The sequence below is a fragment of the Rhinoderma darwinii genome, chromosome 13, assembly GCF_050947455.1.
Source record: "Rhinoderma darwinii isolate aRhiDar2 chromosome 13, aRhiDar2.hap1, whole genome shotgun sequence".
NCBI lineage: Eukaryota > Metazoa > Chordata > Amphibia > Anura > Rhinodermatidae > Rhinoderma > Rhinoderma darwinii.
Genome location: NC_134699.1, coordinates 31,860,331 through 31,879,680, shown reverse-complemented (window position 1 = coordinate 31,879,680; position 19,350 = coordinate 31,860,331). Strand labels below are relative to the sequence as shown.

Sequence of the window (19,350 nt, the reverse complement as noted above, 5' to 3'; positions counted from 1 at the left end):
AAGGGGACGTACACAATATTAGGCCGAAGGCTTTAAAGAGGCTCTGTCACCACATTATAAGTGCCCTATCTCCTACATAAGGAGATGGGCGCTATAATGTAGGTGACAGTAATGCTTTTTATTTAAAAAAACAATCTATTTTTAGCACTTTATTAGTGTTTTTAGATTTATGCTAATGAGTTGCTTAATGCCCAAGTGGGCGTATTTTTACTTTAGACCAAGTGGGCGTTGTACAGGGGAGTGTATGACGCTGACCAATCAGTGTCATGCACTCCTCTCCATTCATTTAGTCAGCGCATAGGGATCCTGTTAGATCCTTATGCGCTGTCTTATACTTACACATTAACAATACTGAAGTGTTTAGACAGTGAATAGACATTCCACGGAATGTCTATTCACAAGCTCTGCACTTCGTTACTGTCTGTGGTAGTTACAGCAGAGGACGCGTAATCTCGCGAGATTCAGAGTAAATGACAGGTTACAACGAGATTACGCTTTGCTCTGCTGTAACTACCATAGAAACAGTAATGAAGTGCAGAGATTGTGAATAGACATCCCGTGGAATGTCTATTCACTGTCTAAACACTTCAGTATCGATAATGTGTAAGTATAAGACAGCACATAAGGATCTAGCAGGATCCCTATGCGCTGAGTAAATGAATGGAGAGGAGTGCATGATGCTGATTGGTCAGCGTCATACACTCCCCTGTACAACGCCCACTTGGTCTAAAGTAAAAATATGCCCACTTGGGCATTAAGCAATTCATTAGCATAAATCTAAAAACGCTAATAAAGTGGTAAACATAGATAGTTTTTTTTAAATAAAAAGCATTACTGTCACCTACATTACAGCGCCTATCTCCTTATGTAGGAGATAGGGCACTTATAATGTGGTGACAGAGCCTCTTTAAGTGTTATGGCGGATCTGTAGGGACAAACCTGTTGGAATAGCTTTCAAGGTGGATACCTTTATGCCTTTGGAAAACAAGTATGTGTGATGCGCTCAACATGATTTAATTGACTCAACTGAACAATTAAAAGCTACCTATGTGCCTCATATAATAGATCAATGTTCTTTTAAAAGAGCTTTCCATAAAAAATAAAAACACTGATCAAAATACATGTAGTTGTGATATAGCCTGAAGGCAGAAAACTATGACATACCTTGGAGTCAACAATAGTGATTTGCTGCAGTGGAGTTTAATGAGTCCAGCTCTTGTAAGCGAGATACCTAAGAAGGCCGACAATTCAAAGCAGGCCAAAAGCAGAGAAATACACGTAAACTAGAGTTCAATAGTTTAATTGATGGACGTGTGACAGTTAATTGACACAGTTACAAAGACGCAATGAAAAAGGCATGAAAGATACCAAATTCAAAAAGGTTTTTTTTCTCCTTTACATCATGAGACAATTCTATTAAACATAAAAAAAAGGAACAAACATTTTTGTAACCCCTCGGCAACAGTGGTGCATGGGGTGGATATTTTACTCCTACACAACTGGGTTTTCATTTTAGAGTGTTACAGGTCTTGAAAGGTAAAACAATTTGTACGAAATTCCATCTCCTTTATAACAAATACAAGTGGACGGATACTTTGAAATCTTCCAATTTTAGAATGTCTTGAGTTTGATCTAATCTTACCTATTACAACACAGAGTTAGAAACCTATTTACAAAAACACTTGAGAAATTTTCTGTTTAAAAACTCTGAAAAGTCATTGGTATAAAGTAGGGAAAAAAAAAAATCTAAAAAAGTTGAAAAAAAAAAGAAAGATAAAAATCATTGACAAATGCTCGAAGAAAGCCGTAAAAATATTTACATCCTAAATTGTAACTGTCCAATCTCATGGTGTCCAATATCATGCATAAATAATAGACATGTGGGTACACCACATACATGTCATTTCCCCACCTCAAACATTGCACTTTATGCATCTTCTAGTTAAAATCTAATTAACAAGTATGTGTGCTTAAGAAAAGGAAAAAACAAGTAAATAAAATAAATATTATATACAGGGCGGAATTAAAAATATGTCTGAAAACAACACAAATAGTTTATGATAGTCATATGTATGCAAAAATGTTTGGGAGATTTATAGTCACATAAGTGCCAGTGAAGACATACAACTGTGACGCCTAACCACTGGTCTGCAGAGCCATCTCCTGTCAACCCCGATGACTCTGCAGTCTGCTAGCAGAAACCTTATGGGTCAATGTTTTCCCATCTGTATTTCTATCTATACAAATATAATGAAAATATAATTAAGACCTCATTCACACAATCTTCAAATACATATAGTGCTAAATACAGATCGTGGATATATATCATCTCTGTATTGACTATTTAAAAGAGACTCTCTCATATATACGTAGACAACACTTCCTTAAATAGAAGTCAGCACTGTGTTCAGCTGATCGCACAGGTCTGGCTCCTCTAACCCGTTATTGCCGAGAGCAGCTACGCCTGCCCATACATTGAAGGGAACCGGTCACTCGGTTTAGAGCCACTAAACCACCAACCTGTCATTATGCAGCTGGGGTTTAGTGTTACAAACCTGCTCAGATTGCCAACTTAGTTAGTAAAGTAACGTACAATTTACTGATACAAGACCGGGAGTGGCATAGAGCGCATGTGCATATGAAGCAGAGGACAGCACACTGAAGTGTACTGCCTCTGGCTTCATGTGCGCATTACGCCAAATGCCTCCGGACTCCTTTTGGTAAGTTGTAATTTACCTTTCTAACTCTTAGGGTACGGGGTATGTTCACACGCAAAACCAAAAACGGCTGAAAATGACGGATTTGTTTTCAAGGGAAAACAGCCTCAAGTTTTTGTAGCCGAAAACATTTTTTGGAGCGTTTTTTATATTGACACAATGAATAAGCACCAAAAACGGCTCAAGAAGTGACATGCTCCTTTTGACGAGGCGTTTTTACATGCTGTTTTTTAAAACAGCAGTGTAAAAAAACGCCCCATCTGAACTAAACAGTTTTTCCCACTGAATTCAATGGGCAGATGTCTGTAGGCATTTACCTACCGTTTTTCAAGGCGTATTTCGAGGCGTTTATGCACCTGAAAACTCTGCACGTGAACATACCCTTTTCCAAACGTCTATTTTTGATGCAGGCAGGTTTGATACACTAAACCCCAGCTGTGACATGTTGGGGTTTTTTAGTCTTTAAAGGGAAGGTGTCAAAAAAAATTTTTTTTATACGTTATTTCTTTTAGTATGTTATTAAAATACATTTTATTTGTGTTTTTGTGTTTTACTTTTTTCTCTCTTTTACTTCTGTATGGGGGCTGCCATTTTTTTTTCCATCTCTGTATGTGTCGATTAACGACACATACAGAGATGGAATACAGCACATACATCCCCATAAAGAATGTGAACGGGAGCCGTTCCATTCACTATAGTGTACGCCGTCTGTGTGGGAACGGCGCATGCGCCGCTCCCACACAGTTCAAACGGAATTTCTTCGGCACAGCGACATCCGGCGCCATTTTCATGTGGCCGGACAGTAAGATGACTACTTCCGGTCACGGCTTCCGTCCATATGTTCAGAAGGACAGGGAGCGGAGGCAGCGGCAGGAGCAGGTAAGTTATGTTTGTGTATGTTCGTGTTATACTGTGTGATTACCACTGTATCTAATCCTCCTACACTGTGCATTCGCTCAAAAAATGGCGGCACACAGTGTAGGAGGTTTGAACATTCAACCCCCTCCTTTCTCCTGGCACTAGCCAGGATAAAGGAGGGGGGATTGTTTGAGCACACTAGAGTGAATGGGTCTTCTCCAATTTTGCAGCATAAAGCAATGAGGGTGCTTTACCACATGCCAATGCTGCAATTTTGGGAATTGCTCCCTCTAGTGACCAGCACAGGGAAATGTTATAAATTAGAATCTAATTTATAATATTTCCTGACTTGTGAAAAAAATTAAAAATGTAGAACAATGTGTCATCATTTATATACTAAATATTCTAGCAACACATTCCCTTTAAAGTATTTTATAATGGCCATTCAAATGAATGGGTGGGCCGGGTCTACCAGAACCAGTATTTGTTAGACGTTTTCCACTCTGGTTCATTGGGGGGGGGGGGGGGGGGTTCCCGAGTGCAGCAACCCGCTTTATGACTTCCATATGCCCGAATAGCTCAGTGTTGTTTCTGTATTAGGTCAGCATTTTACAGGTCTCATTAACTTGTCTCTCTTTTCTGGGAAAACACTGGCAACATGAACATGCTGCATATTCTAAATACAACCATGTGTATCCCTGTACAGACCAACATTGCTCGGAGTGTTCGGAAGATCCTGAATACAGTCACAAATACAGTTGTGTGAACAAGGCCTATAGTAAATGTAATATCGTGCTACAAAAGAAAAAAAAAATTATGCCAGCCTGTTCCTCTATATGGCATTGCACCCCTCTGATTAAAGTTGTGTTTAACAAGTCTTCCCTATAGGAGTGCATAATAGAATCATTACAGGCCATTTGCAAACATTAACAAAATCCAATAACTCTATTTTGGTTTTCTAGATTAAATAAAAAAGACAAATATTTCTCCTCCAATACAAAATGTGTTATGTGATGAGAACCATGAAGTATATACAACCATATCTATTCTAGGTATGACGTGGCAGTGTCAGCAATAGAGATATACAAATGATCTACGGTGAGTATATATCATTATATACGGGTCTACAATATAAGGTGTTCTTTGATACAAGTGTGTGTGCGCTGAGTGCTTGTATGTATAAAACGGTCGTAACACGGGTATAGAAAGTCAATGATACATATGAATTATTTTACATCTTCATAATGAGTCACTTATCTGGCAAGGATCAGATGGATTTTCCTGCATCATGAATAGAAGGCTAGCACCACACTGAATGTCCACCCTTGAATACCATTGGGCTTTCTTTTTATCCTGGTGGAACAGAATTGAGCTGAAGCAAATGGAGCTTAAAAACACCCTTTGAACTCAATGGGTGTTTTAATTAAAGGGTTTCTGTTTTTCAGGTTCTTTTGACAATACAAAATCAGAAATCCCAACGCAGATGTGAACCCAGCCTTAGTTAAAAAAAACAAAAAACCTGCTGGCAACTTGCAGTCACCACTAAAGGAGTCTAGGAGCTTACTGAATACAGCTTTATTATTGTTTCCAATGTATAACAGTATGCAGTAAGCTACTAAGCTCCCCCTAGTGGTGGCTGCAAGCAGGCAGGACTTTTTCAGTTAACAGAGAATTTGGAAAATCTTCATGGAAAAAAAAATAAAAAAAATAAAATATATATATTACAACCTAGCTAAACTGTGTTTTCAGTGTAAACCGGAGGTATATATAGAGAGCCTTTCCAGATGCATATCTGACAGATTCCACTGTATAGGCATACAGTCGCATACGTCACCTAAAGGCTCCCATGTAAAAAAATAAATGGTATGCCATTCAGTATACATGTTTTTTGCGTGGGATGTCTGTTAGAGCCCAACATTAGTGTTACTCATTAAGATGCCAGGATCTGTTGTGTTTTAGTGTATTAAACTACTTAAAAGTGGACTTCATGGTGAAAATAATATTGCCAAGACTCACTCCAATATTCAATGTGTGACTATTTACACGGTTGCGGATTACTAAACACTAGGACCAAGCAGAAAATTGTGAATTACTCTGTTTAGCCTCAGATCAGTTAAGTAAAAATATTTAATCTTTAGTATTATACTGGGAAAATCTACATATTCCCAATTAAATGGGAATACTTTTCTTATTGCTGTTTTATTAAAGCGCTATCATACTTCATAATGCTGTACAATTTATCTTTACATCTCCAGCTGCACACAGTATAAACACTTTAACATCGGAAATGCAGACCAGCCAAGTCAAAGAAACTATGAGCCAGCGCGGAGTGCCACTCACTCAGGTGGACTCAGGCTTTTTATGTATAGCATGGGCGGTCATTCACATGAATGACTGCCATGTAACACAAAATGTTCCCTGTAGCAACTGGGAGTGAACATAGCGGTACGGTTAGGCTCCCTGCACATGTAGCGGATTTGTTTTGGGGATTTTTCCATCTGGATTTGCGGGCGGAAAATCTGTAGCGGAAGACTTTTGCAGGCAAGTGGATGAGACTTGAAAAAAAGCTCATTCACATGCTGCAGAACATTTTCCACACAGAATTCAGACCATGCTGCAGATTTTCAAAATCGACAAACATACTCATTCTGTTCTGGATGTTCATTGCGGATTTTACGCTTTTCAATGTAGAAAGTGTGAAATCTGCAACAAAATCTGCATGTAGCAAGTGCGGATTTTGCTGCACAAGTGCTGTGGAATCTCCGCTACGTGTGTGGGTATCCTTAGGTTATACTTCAACCATATGCATCCAGAAGAGAATACTGGTCTCCTTGAGATTTGCCCCTTTCACCTCCAAAAAAAAACCAAAACATGGCAACTATGATGCAACAGAATTACAGGAGCTAGGGAGTGCACGTGAGGTGATCAACTCCAAGAACGGTCAGTGCAGTGAGGGAGGGAAATGTGCAAATTCGTATTGTCAGTTAACATTACATGGGACATTTTCCATAAAGATTTAGCCCAAAAAGTGGTAGTGTAAACGAATGTTTGCTTTTGGTTTAGTGTGGCCCCAATTATCAAGAGCTAAATCGGAATAAAAATTGTCATCACCAGCCAGCAATTATAGGAGAGTATACATAGAAATAGCAGTGTTTGTCACATAGCAGAATGTGGAGTGGCAGAGTAATCCAGCATAACCAAGGAAAGGAGTGTAAAGTCTAATACTTCCCATGGGATGGGCTAGCAAAGCGGCAGTTCAGCTATCTTTACCAAGAGGAATGTGTAGAGTAGTGGTAGGGGACCACTAAACATATGGGCGTACAAAAGATCATTCTCCATACTCCCGCAACCTTCATTTGAAACAGATTGCCGTGACAAGATCTCATCGGTACTGGGAAATTGAACCGTATACATGGCCCTAAGATTTCAGGTGTCTTCCCTACTACATGGCTCATAATTCAGAATAGACTTCTAAATAACGGATATAAAGCTGCTGTAAAGCTACAAAAAACACAGTCAGTTACAAAGTGGCTGAAACTAAATATAAACAAAAATAAATTAACTAAGTGGTGGCATAACGCAGAAAGTACCCAATAACTCCCAATCCTTTCATAGGGATTTCATAGCTTTGAATATTGCTTTAGCCAATGCAATGGCTGCAAACACGTTAAATGAACTCCTTCAATTAAAAAAATAAAATAAATAATTCACAGCTGCAAAAATTGCAGTAGGTTGGACACAGCACAATATAAACCTTCAAAGTGCTTGTATGGCCACCTTAGTGCCAAAAGTCAGAGCTTCCCTCAAGCCCAACGGTAGGAGAACAATATGCTTGTGGACTGAGGACATAGGCAACAAACCACACAGAGTAGCAACTACTCATATCAGATCATGCTGCTACTTATTTACGTTTGTCATCGACAGTCTAACAGCCGGACACAATGATCAGACCAATAACTGGACTATGTACGTCATCACCACAGGACTAAATGATCAAGCGTATGATTGTTAATATGATAAATGTAGTTTAAAAAAAGTTTACTCAAAGAGATTGTAGGAGATTAGTAAAACACAGCTTTTTTTTATTCCAAGAACAGCGCCACTTTTGTCTATAGGCGGTGTCTGGTATTGCAGCTCAGCTCTATTCCGCTGAATGGGCTGCAATACAAGACACCGACCATGACAAGGGTGTCGCCGTTTCTGGCAGAAAACAGACATGATTTCTGTTATTTTTAATATTTTACCTGTGCCTTGCATAGAGGAATGTATTGCATTGAAAGCTATACTGAAGTAACGCTGTTCAGCCTATGGGCAGTCTCAGGATTTTCTCTACCATCTCTGCCATTATTTTAGGACTCGGAAATAGCCACATACCATATATGAGGGTGTGGGTAGAACAATTCTCAAACTAATCTACTAATGTGTATTTATCCAGGAAAGAACATATATAAAACAAGTAAAAAGGTATACAAAAAAACAAGAAAAAAAACAGTGCATTTCAGAATGACAAGGAGAACGGAGATGTATATACACACATTATATACACATGGCAAATATTTTCAGAGAATTAAATATTCATATCTACAGAATATTCCTATTAACATGGCAGGTTCTGTTATACAATATTATGCAAGTTCTGTTCTGCTCCCCCCAGTAAAAGCACCAGCCATAAATAAAACAATAAAATTAAAAGGTTTCTTTACCCATATGACTGATGCGTCATTGGCACAGTCACTGGCATACGGTCAACCCCTTTTTGTTATAAGAACTACAGAAATTTTGTAGCCTTTTTTTTTTTTTTATTATTTTACCATCTAGACTGCCTTATTTTATTTTTTCTTTGCTATTTAATAAATAATTCCAAGAATCTGATCCCTTAAAAGTATTGTCCAATATTTTGATTTCTGAACATTGTAAAAATAAATCTACTTTTGCAGCCAGTGCGGTCACCATGCCTCTAAGGTATGTGAAAATATAAGGACTGGTTTGTGCAAGAAAAGGAATGATTCAGAGTTCGGTATGAATAATGGACATAAACCTGTCCAGCTATGGTTAAGACCAAACAGCGTGTATTACGTGACAGACATGTGGTGGGTCCTTATGGCAGAAAAGTAGATCCTAGCAATCTTGGCATTTATACATAAACATAAAGTATCCAGAGTACAGTATATTCATACATACCTACTTAAGGTACATTTTTACCAAGGATTTCAAGGGTTAAGTGCTATACTAGCATCCAGCAGATCAATAAATTCAATTGAAATCTATCCTATGCACTTATGTACAGAATTGAAGGCATGATCAGCTTATTTTAGGAGTTGCGGTGATCTTGCTTCTGGGTTCAAACTTTACAGTGGATGGCAGGCAGTGGAAACAGCTTCATCTTCAGTTGCAACCGGTTCCTGGATATTCCTCAGACAGAGCTGGTTCTTGGTGGAGCTGGCACCTGGGTTGAGTCTGGCGCGAGCTGATTCGGGACGGTCTGGAGAAGCAGGATGTGACAGGATGTGAGTTGCAATTACAGGAGTAATCCTGCAGGGAAATGGATTTTAAGATGAACATGATGAATATGGTATGTCTACATGTTATTATAGTGAAACACACCAGTGATCAAAATGACTACATCTTCTCTGGCTTCACTACTACAAAGAGAACAGATTATAAATTTAGGAAAGCCAGCAAGAGCTCAAAGGGTACCACTTACTTCAGTTGCTGTTGTAGAAATTACGTCCGGGTCCTTGGAGTTTCCATCTTTCGCTCCTTGACTTGAGACATAAGACTTCTGTTCGTCAGGCACGTGTGGTCTTGGGGTCTTCTTGCTCAGCAGTTTAGAAACATTGTAGGATTGATGACATACAGCAGATGAGCAATGGTCATGATTATCAGGTCTCTTGTGATTTTCCTCTAGTTCTTTCTTTTCAGTACTTGTACTAGAACTCGGACCACTACGGCCACACACGTTTCTGAAGAACTCCTGCACAATGCCATATTTAGAGGCTTCTGCCTTATTCTTTTCAGCTACGCCGGCCTTGTACAGACACTCTGTACTTCCAGCATGATCCACTACATTGAACACGCTGGATGAGCCATCATAATGGTTGGTGAGCACTGGGCTGTCTCGAGTAGTTGTAGACCTTGCCCAGGCTGAACCGTTTTGTTTGTTCTGATTGAGATTCCACAGGCTTCTATCTTTAGAGGCATCTAGTTTAGATGATGACCTTCTCTGCAACTTCGGAGAGCCAAACTTGGGTGAACAGCAGGGGCGGTCAATACGGGAATGGACTTTGTCCAATGATGTGGAAATGTGCTTGCTCCTTGTAGACAGCAGAGAGGAACCTCTTGGTGACCAGCTCTTTACATGAAGACTTGGTCTAGATAGATCAGTTTGAAGACCAATGTTTATCATTCGAGTAGTCTGGACCCCAATGGTAGAGAGGCCAACAGTCTGGTTTGATGTGCTTTTACTTTTCCTCTCTAACGAACCGGAGCGGATTGCTTGCCTAACGCAATTTGTGATTTCCTTCATGTCATCACTCATATTTCCAGATATCTCCAAATCCCCCAATGAAGATGGAAATGCAGGAACCGGAGGTTGTGTTTCCTTAACAGCATCCTTGTCCAAAACGTCACACTTCTTCTTGGAGAAATTACACAACCACCGAATATAAGAATTACCAGAAAATCTTTCTATCTTTTCTGAATCTTTAGGCTTTGCCATTGTGAATAGGAATCCTGGCTCAACCATAAGTTTTTCTTTATTTTGGACCAAATGAGCACCTAGTCTTCGCACAATGGGTGGACTGTAATAAATTCGAATGCCTGTCCTGTCTGGGGCAGTGTAACTTCTCTGTATCTGCTTGTGACCAGGTTCTCTACTATTCCCAGACTTACTCAAAGTATAATCCCAAGAAGAGATACCCAAATTGTCCTTAGCAAAGTGGTCAGACAAGGTTTTGTCATTCATATACAGGCAGTGTTTTTGATTGATATCGGAGTCTATGGAACCATTAGTTAGCAGTTGAGAAGAAATAAAACCTTCCATCCCTTTATTGTTCCCGGGGTTATCAAGGGGTGTTTGTCCAGGAAGAAAAGGTGAACAATCCAACAAACTTTCGAATTCTGACATTGAGGACACAGATTTTGTTCTGCGAATTAAAAAACAAAACATACATTAAAAAAAAAAAAATGGAGTAGGTCAAGTTACATGTCACATTTCTAGTTTATAGGAAAGGATGATCAGTCCTCATTTGCAGTTCTTACACCAGGTCTTCATGTCTAATGTTCTCATCTATGAAGGGATGTCACATTTCAATATGTTGTATTTGCTAATGCTAGAATGAAGTTCGAATGATAATGTTACACACGCTGGTGATTATTTACAGAGGACGGGAACAAGTCATCTTTACCTTTTTAAATTGGTCCCGCTGGCATCTATGTCACAGTCAATATCTTTATCTTGCATCTGGTCATTGAGTGCCTAGAACAAAGCAAGTGTTACCCATTAATAAATATTCATTTTCTAGAGCTTAGGAGATCAAAGGATCCTGTCTACATTACAGTACAAAGCTAGATCTAGCAGTCTTCTAATGTAAAGTGACATAATGGGGGGGATGGGGTACAGAACATGACTTGATAAAGCCTTTTAGGCCTTCAGAAAAAAGTTGAATATATAGAGTAGAAGTGGAGTTCATGTCCAGCAGCTGAAGGAATGTATTGGGTTACTGTACGGAACAACTGTTTCATACTGATCGTAACCTATTCCCTTGACAATCCTATGGTCGTTTACCACAAGTGAAGCATTTTTCCAGTGAATTGACAGCAGTGACAGCTTTCAAGGTCACATTCACTTTGTACCATAGTTTATTGTGCATCATACAACTTATATTTTTTTTATTTATTTACCTATATCTACATTTTTTTTGTCCAATATTCTGTGTTGAATGACATTTCTTCATATATCTTTATAGAGGCCAGAGTGCGGTTTTGTTTTTTTATTATACAGAGCTCTGAATCCACTGCATAGACCGAGGTCTATGATGCATCCTGCCACTTACTGCATACTGAACTCAATAAAACAGTACACACTAAGCTCCCCCTAGTGGTCGCTGCAGGTACCCAGAATTTAAAATTTAGGTCTACATAGATTTGGTGCGCTGAATAAGAAAACAGCTGAAACGGCTATGAAAAAGTATACTAATAAATGTATTAGCCTATGATGAGGACCTAAAAATGATAGAGTGTTAACAAGGTGGAAATTTACTTAAAGAAATTTCTATAATTTTTTATTTTCTTGTCATTTTGATTTTAGTATGTGCCGATTTGCCTCTGACAGCCACCTCAAGACAATGAGGAGGTGTTCAGACTTTCTCCATATCTCACAGGAGATTGTTTGGCCATATGTCTTCTTGGAGGATAGTGGAGATACATACAGGGCAAGGGGTTTGCAGGCAACATGGTTGTTTGCGGTCGTTACGGTCTGTTGATTTGATATTACATGGGATGAGCAGAAATGTACATTCTTGAGTACCCACAGGTGAATTTATTGAATCTGGATTTATTTGTACAATAAAATAAAATGGTGTTTAAGGGACCTTTAGGTATATCTGTATTGTCTTTGCAGCTACTTCTTTCTTAAAGCTGGCCATATACCGATTAATCTCAGATGAACCTGACGATTTCGGCAGGTTCGGCCAACAAGCCAGTGTGTATGGAGGCCTCGCAACTCCCCTCACGGCAGATGTCGGGGGAGAGAAGGATCGAGAGGTTGGATTTCAACACCGTGTCTTGAGGTATCTGGTAGTGGCAACTCCCCCTCTCCCGATTCATAATACACGCACACTCTGTTGACAGCTATATAATGTACATGGCCAGCATTAGACTGCAGTGAAAATGGCTTATTTGAGCCATTTAAGAAATAAAAAAATAAATCCTTATTTTTATATTAAAGTAGTATTAGACGTTAAAGTTATTTGCCCCTGTAATATTCTAAATAGTGTGAAATACATGAATGGGTCTGAAGTAATGAAAGTTTTTTTTTTTTTTTAGAATCTTCTCTATATTTGATGATGATAATCTCTTATACAAGATGCATAAGATCCATACCTCCTTCCAGCATCCACTCTTCCTCTCTGGGCCTCTTCCCACCCAAGACTCCTCTTCCTGCTGAAAAATGACCATAAATGAATATGCTGGTGACTGTATCCATGTACTCATATTCCATGTTTTATTCTATGGCATATCACAAACAAAATGTTTTGCGAACTGTCTTGAGAATTTGTAAAATGACTTGGGTCACTGCTACCGCAGATCTCAGCTTTAACTGAAGATGGCAAAAGAACTGAAAAACTGCACCTAAACGACCCAATGGGGCTGTATGTCTTTTTTTTTTACACATTAAAATCTATTGGAAATTTTATTTGACTTGTTAGGAATTTGACCCGAGCGATACAATTGTGACGTTTAAAATGGTAGATGTCAGAGAATATTCCATGCAGGACAATGGCTGTTTTGTCTAAGGTCTCTAATACGGAGCAGTAGGCGCTCTGTGTGCCGTCAGATGGTGCCTCCATTCAGCTCCGCATTATCAAATTATTCTTCCCTTGAACCCGTTTCTAGAGGAATAGACTTATGTAATACAACATGCAATTTTTTTCTGTTGGATTTGTACGCAATCCAACAGAAGAAACCGTTGTATTCCTCCATGCTCTTGGGTGCGGTTTAACAGTTCTTTACTACTTGCAGGTTCTATGAAGCCATAATAAAGCTATGTGGACGAGACCCATTTTTTTGTGCTATAAATAAGAATGTTTTTGTTGTAAAACAAAAAATCAGTTCATAGCAATCAGCACGCATGATTTGCTAAAATTATTTTTTTTTTTTGCAAACTACCAGTATGCGCTCTGCAGGTGTATTAATGTTTTGTGTCATTTAAATTAAAAGCAAACTTTACAGGTCAGGTTTGGCTTTATAAATTTGCTTCTTTACATAAAAACATTCTAGCAGATTTTGAATAGTGATCTGTAATGTGTCGTTTTAGAGATGGTGCTCTGCCTCCGTTAATATAAATCTATTCTATTGAAGAGTGGTCTCCCTGCCCCCACCATGAAATTTATTTTCTCATTACAGAGCACTCTGCTAATTAGGTGTAAAATGTCTTATTGAGCCCCGCTGCCGCTAGTACTAGAGAGGATAAGTAGAACGGCACAGTAATGGGCTATCGCAAACTCCACAATACCAGACACAATTTATTCCATTCGACAGCCGTGGAGAATTTAACATCATGCAGTGCTGGGATTCAGTTCCATTCCTGCCTCTGGCGATTGATGGATTTAAATATATTTAGGCAACCGTAGGTTTCACAAAACTAATCCACTACAAATTAGGTTATTGCTGGGTAGAAAATACCAACACATGGAAAAGACAAGAGCCGTGAGGATTTCTAAATGGGGATTAGCCTCATTGCAGCGGAGGCTATATATGTAGAATACGGACAGATTTATAATTTTAGTCAATACACACAAGTCATTTGTTTTTTGGGAAATTATTCAATTGCTTGTTAACCAAATTCTGAGGATAGTGTAGCCAGCGCTAACAAATACTCGTCTTCAATGGCATGTATACTTTTGCAACCATTTTTTTTATTGCTTCAATGTATCAAAGTTAAAAATGATGTTTTTCTCCAGCACCTATGCAGATCTATGTGTTTCCATGGTTACAGACTACAAACAAACACTCTGTAGTCTGATCATGCAATCATGCCCCCTTTCATCTGTCCTATACCTCTTACATACATTTGATAGGTTAGCAATACACGGAGGATAAAGAGAGGGGAGAATTACAGTAGGATCAGATTACAGGGTTATGAAGGTGTACCTCTAAAGATGCTTTTACAAAGGGTTAAAATTTTTTTATGAATTAACAAATTTCGAGGAGCATGATCTGCAGGAGCTGTAAAGTAAGCACCCATTTACTGCAAGGCTGTATATGGTGGTTGTCATCCAGAATTAACTTAACAGATAACGACAGCTCAAGGACTTCTATTTAATTGGATTTTGTTTTTTTGTTTTTTTAAATTGGAGAAAATAACCTTTAAGCATTAAGGTCTCATCCCACAGAATCTCGTGTACTGGCAACAAGTGCTCTCTTAAGTTCCTTGGCTGAATACATCGTTGGAGTGGGCATGTATTATTCATTACTGTATAACCCTCCTGAACATTAGCAGAGTATGTTCCTATAGAGTCTGTGCCATCTGCTTACACAGACATATGGAACAGTGTTACCACCCGGCGGCCCCGAGCTGCACGAACAGAGACGCATTAACCTTGTTAGGAAATAAAAAACAATAGAAAGCAACATCAGACACTTCAAGCACATAATGCCTTAAATAAACCCAAATAAAATGGGTCCTTGAGTTCTCCACTTCAGTCAGGTTGTTGAAAATGTTACCATGACTAAACTGTGTGGTGACCAATAGGACACTATTCCAGTCCTCTGGGTCTGATGCCCCTCTGTTACTCGAGTTATACTACCTAGTTGTGCACGTTTACCACTTGACATTCTGGGTAAGCTTGGTGATTAACCAATATGGTTGCAATTAGAGATCTCACAGGGAAGGTCACCCAGCTTTCCCAGAAGCAGATATAAATACAAATAAATACCTTGACACAAAAAAAAAAAAAACTTTGAAATTAAAGAGGAAGTGTGGTACTACAATATGAATTTTAATGAAAATGGTTTAAGGGAAAAAAAATACAGTCACTACTAAAGGTGGCCAAACAGGGCACACTAATATTGGTACCGTGATTTTCCATCTTAATCTGAAGACTTCTATCTCAACTGGTTACTGAAGATCAAACCAATACACACAAAAATAAAAGTACTACTCTGCAAGTATCTTTGTTCCATCTGTTGTCTGGCAGAAATCTGCACATATATGGGCTTTAAAGTGGTAGTACGGTTTCATAAAACAAAAGCTTATTCTTTGGCATTTTCATTACACGACGAGGACAAGTTTTTTATCAATTGAAAGTAAACAATGAAGGTTCCTATTGAATGACAGCAAGCAGAGATCTTGAAAACTCAGGAATTAACACAGAAAGCAGATTAGAAAATTTTATAACTTTACATTATACAAAAGATTACCCCTTTAATAGATGCTGATCTCAAGTATCTGATGGAATAAATGTAAAGCCGCTACCTCATCCTTTGCGGAGCTGCATTTGTGACACTACAAATATTTGTCCATTTTGATAATTCACAAAAGGAGTTGCCAACATAGGAAACCGGAAACTATCTGATTCACATGAAAGCATGACTATGGGTACGAGTCAGCCCAATGATTATTTTCTGTATGTAATGTCCTGCCACATGGTATTCAAACCTTCTTGGCCTCTCTCCGCAGACACTACTAAGTAGTAGACAGGGAGAGTTGGAAAGGGTTAATGCTCAATCACTGCAGTCTTAAAGGTACAGTAATACTTGTTGAGGTTTAAAAATGTTTAACTACGTGTGTAAAAAGTAATATCTTAATTTTTGTTCAAAAGTGTATAGTGATTTTGGTGGGACGCCTTAAACACAACGCCAACCATAACCCCGTCATTCTCGCTCACCTGTTTTCGTTTATTTTGCCATTCTTTTATTCGCTCTTCTGTCTGCTTACGCTCCTCCTGGAAGCGAGTCAGAATCTCCTCTTTTTCTTGTGCCCAGTTTTTCTCGCTGACCTGCAGTTGTTTTGTGAGTTCCATGACGGCACTGTAGGATTCGGCCAGAAGATGCTGGTGATCCTCTCTCTCCCGTTTTAAAGCGGCTTTAATATCCGGTGAAGCCCTGTCTGCACCAAGTTTCACAGATTCCTGCTACAATAAAGAACAGCGTTTAGTTTTTTTGGTGGTTGCCTGGCGTGAATTATAGGACAAAAAACAGACATGTGACATAATGTGATTATTTTCAACACGGTCCCAAATCAGAAGCCTTTCTTCCTTTAGAAAACATGGATTTAAAGAAGATTTCCCGGAGGAATGTTAAAATATGTAAATTTGTCTCATGTAAAGTTGTTTGGAAGAACGCGCTAGCATTAGGCACTGTGTACAACCAATATAGCAAAAATTGCTAAAAGGGTAAAATATCTGACAATAAGGCTTATTATAATGCCTGTGTACTATAGGCCTTGTATAAATCTCCGGGCATCATAGCTTGTGTCATTGTACTTGGGGGGAGGGGGGATAAAAAAAACGAAAAAAAAAAAACAACGAACAAAAAGGGGTTGACAACATAAGGCCTCATGCACACGACCGTAGCCATGTGCACGACCGTGATTTACGGGTCAGCCGGCAGCGGAGTGTCATCTGCACATCGCAGGCCGTGGCCATTATTTGCTATGAGCCTGGACCGCAGAACACAGCCGTAATAAGACTTGTCTGTTCTTTCTGCGGTCCGGGCTCCTGGGCCATGCACGGACTGTGGAAACCACGGGGACGTGTGCATGGCCCCATAGGAATGAATGGGGCTGCAATTCTCCTGTGGATTTTCGGGGGAATGTGCATGGGGCCTAAGAGAGTTATTATGGAGTATGGGGACATAGCTCAAGAAAATATTTAAAAAACAGTTACATTGTGTCGGTTATACATTGAATTATGCTGGTTGCGAATAGAAAGAAGTATTTATTTATAATGACAAAGTTTACATGGCTGGCACTGCATATTATTTTAACACTTTTCATAAACTACATGTCATTTTATCCAAAACGCATGAAGCAATAAGGGACATGGAGTACTACTGAGGGTTTACACAGCTGTTGATTATAACCCAGTTCCGTCCCCCCATGAAATCCATCATGCACAGAATCTATCCCACTTCGTGAATGGCTATCATTTTCCTAATTACTTCTCTTGTAAGGCAGTGATCACGTTTCCGGCCTCTCCTACTCCTGGAATGACTATCACATTTCCATACTCTCTCACATATCAACAGATAATTTACCCATGACCAACGCCGGACTATGAGTGACCATCAGTAGAAGTGGCTCCGTGACTCCCTGGTCGGTGAGCCATGCAATACACATGCCTGAATAGCCCAGTACACAGGGTCAATAACAGACTAATGTCTTCCCACTCACTAAGGATCTAGGATTTACTATATAGCTGGCAAGCATCACAACTAGCATCCATACATGTATTAATAATATAGCAAGCTGCCGCTCGCAAGCTGTTATTCTCGTAAAACATTCAGATAGGTATTAATCGCTGAACGTTAACAATACACGAGGGTATTTGGCACAGTATGCCCACTGTATGGGGAAAGCACCACATTTTGACAGGGATTCTATACATGATATTACTAAACTAGCGAACGTGCCAAATGTTCGTATTTAAACTCTGACTTTGGGGACCATGGCTGCACGGAGGAGGATGAGCACCGTCCTTATCAATGCCAACAGGATAAGTTTATACATCTCTATTCATTTTCTACAGTAGGATGGTAATATGTTAGCTGTAGATAGAAATTGGAGATGGGCAAGCTGCCCATAAATACCAGCTGTTGGAGCCTTTAGAAGATGATTTAAGTCTGGGCTATTAGGAGATTTTTTTGTAGTGCAACTGATTCACTTTAAGTATTGGGCTACAGATGCAGTCCAAAGGAATACATTGAGTTGTATGCAATTTTGTGGACTATAGCAGTCACTCCATCAGTTGCCCTACAAAAAGTCTCTACGTAGCCTAGGCCTAAAAGGGTTGTCCAAGTTAGACAAAAAGGTGCGCCTTTTTTCCTAAAAATATCACCACTCTTGTCCATGGGCTGTGTCTGGTATTGCAGCTCATTCTTATGTAAGTGAATAAGGCTGAACTTTAGTACAAGTGGCGCTGATTTGTTAGAAAAAAAGTAGTCCTTTTTTTCTAATCTCGACCAACCCTTTAAAAACTGAGCGTATAACTCAGGGCGTTCTTAAGTGTTTTTGTAGGGATGAGTCTGTATGTCCAATTCACAAGCTAACATGGTGTTTAGTTAGACCAAGTGGACACATAAGTGGCTGCCTGTTTCAGGTGAAGCACCCAGCGTTCCCTACAGCGGCTGTCAGAAAAGAGACGATTATAGGACATAATTGGTAGTTTTGCTTTCAGTGTCTTTAGCGGAAGCAGTTATTTTGGAATGAGAAGCTATGATTTAAAGGGATACTGTGCGTGTGATTTTAGGATAGCTGGAAGAGGAACAATACATTGGTAATGTAGGCAGGAAGCAGTGGTAAAGGGTAATGCCATAGGGACACAGAGGTGGCGTTGGAAGGGGATAAACACACATCCAGGAAAGAAGTGTGCTGGAAAAGCCAAATTGAAGGTACGCTACATAGATTCAGGAACAGGTTAAGACAACGACAAGGAAATGCTCCTCAACTTCCACCAGTGTGGGGAGGAAGTGCAGGGAAGAAGACAGCAACTGGTCTATGCACGCTCCGCACAATAAGATTTCACTTAATAATCATTCTTTAATTGACAAATATTGCAGATTTTATTACATTAATTAATGCAACGACAAGAAGGGAACGCAAAAGGTAAATCACTGGAAAGAAATTGAAGAATTAATAAAGGGTTTCCAAACCCATAGACAACGCACTTGTCTGATGATATTAATATATAAATACTAGGCAAGTCATATATAATATTTTCTATATATTCACATCTTAAGATTTACATTTCAGTAATACACAAAGAAAATCAAGACAGTATTATAGTCCTTCAAACAGACCATGGAGCAAGCAGGATGGGGATCATATACGGACTAT

General features: G+C 39.2%; 1 protein-coding gene across 3 annotated transcripts in view; it reads right to left on the bottom strand.

Annotated features, from left to right (window-relative positions):
• Positions 1-1,284: 1,284 nt before the first annotated feature.
• Positions 1,285-19,350, bottom strand: part of MTCL2 (microtubule crosslinking factor 2) — a 67,224-nt gene continuing 49,158 nt past the window's right edge. For 2 of the 3 annotated variants that reach the window (XM_075846051.1, XM_075846053.1), the window contains 5 exons: positions 16,184-16,429; positions 12,678-12,737; positions 10,982-11,052; positions 9,280-10,720; positions 1,285-9,107 (listed from right to left, as the gene is read on the bottom strand). In XM_075846051.1, the coding sequence (XP_075702166.1) occupies positions 8,961-9,107; positions 9,280-10,720; positions 10,982-11,052; positions 12,678-12,737; positions 16,184-16,429 (1,965 nt within the window). In that variant the 3' untranslated portion in view covers positions 1,285-8,960. The remainder of the gene's footprint in view (positions 9,108-9,279; positions 10,721-10,981; positions 11,053-12,677; positions 12,738-16,183; positions 16,430-19,350) is intronic. The other variant, XM_075846052.1, reaches the window with a different exon arrangement.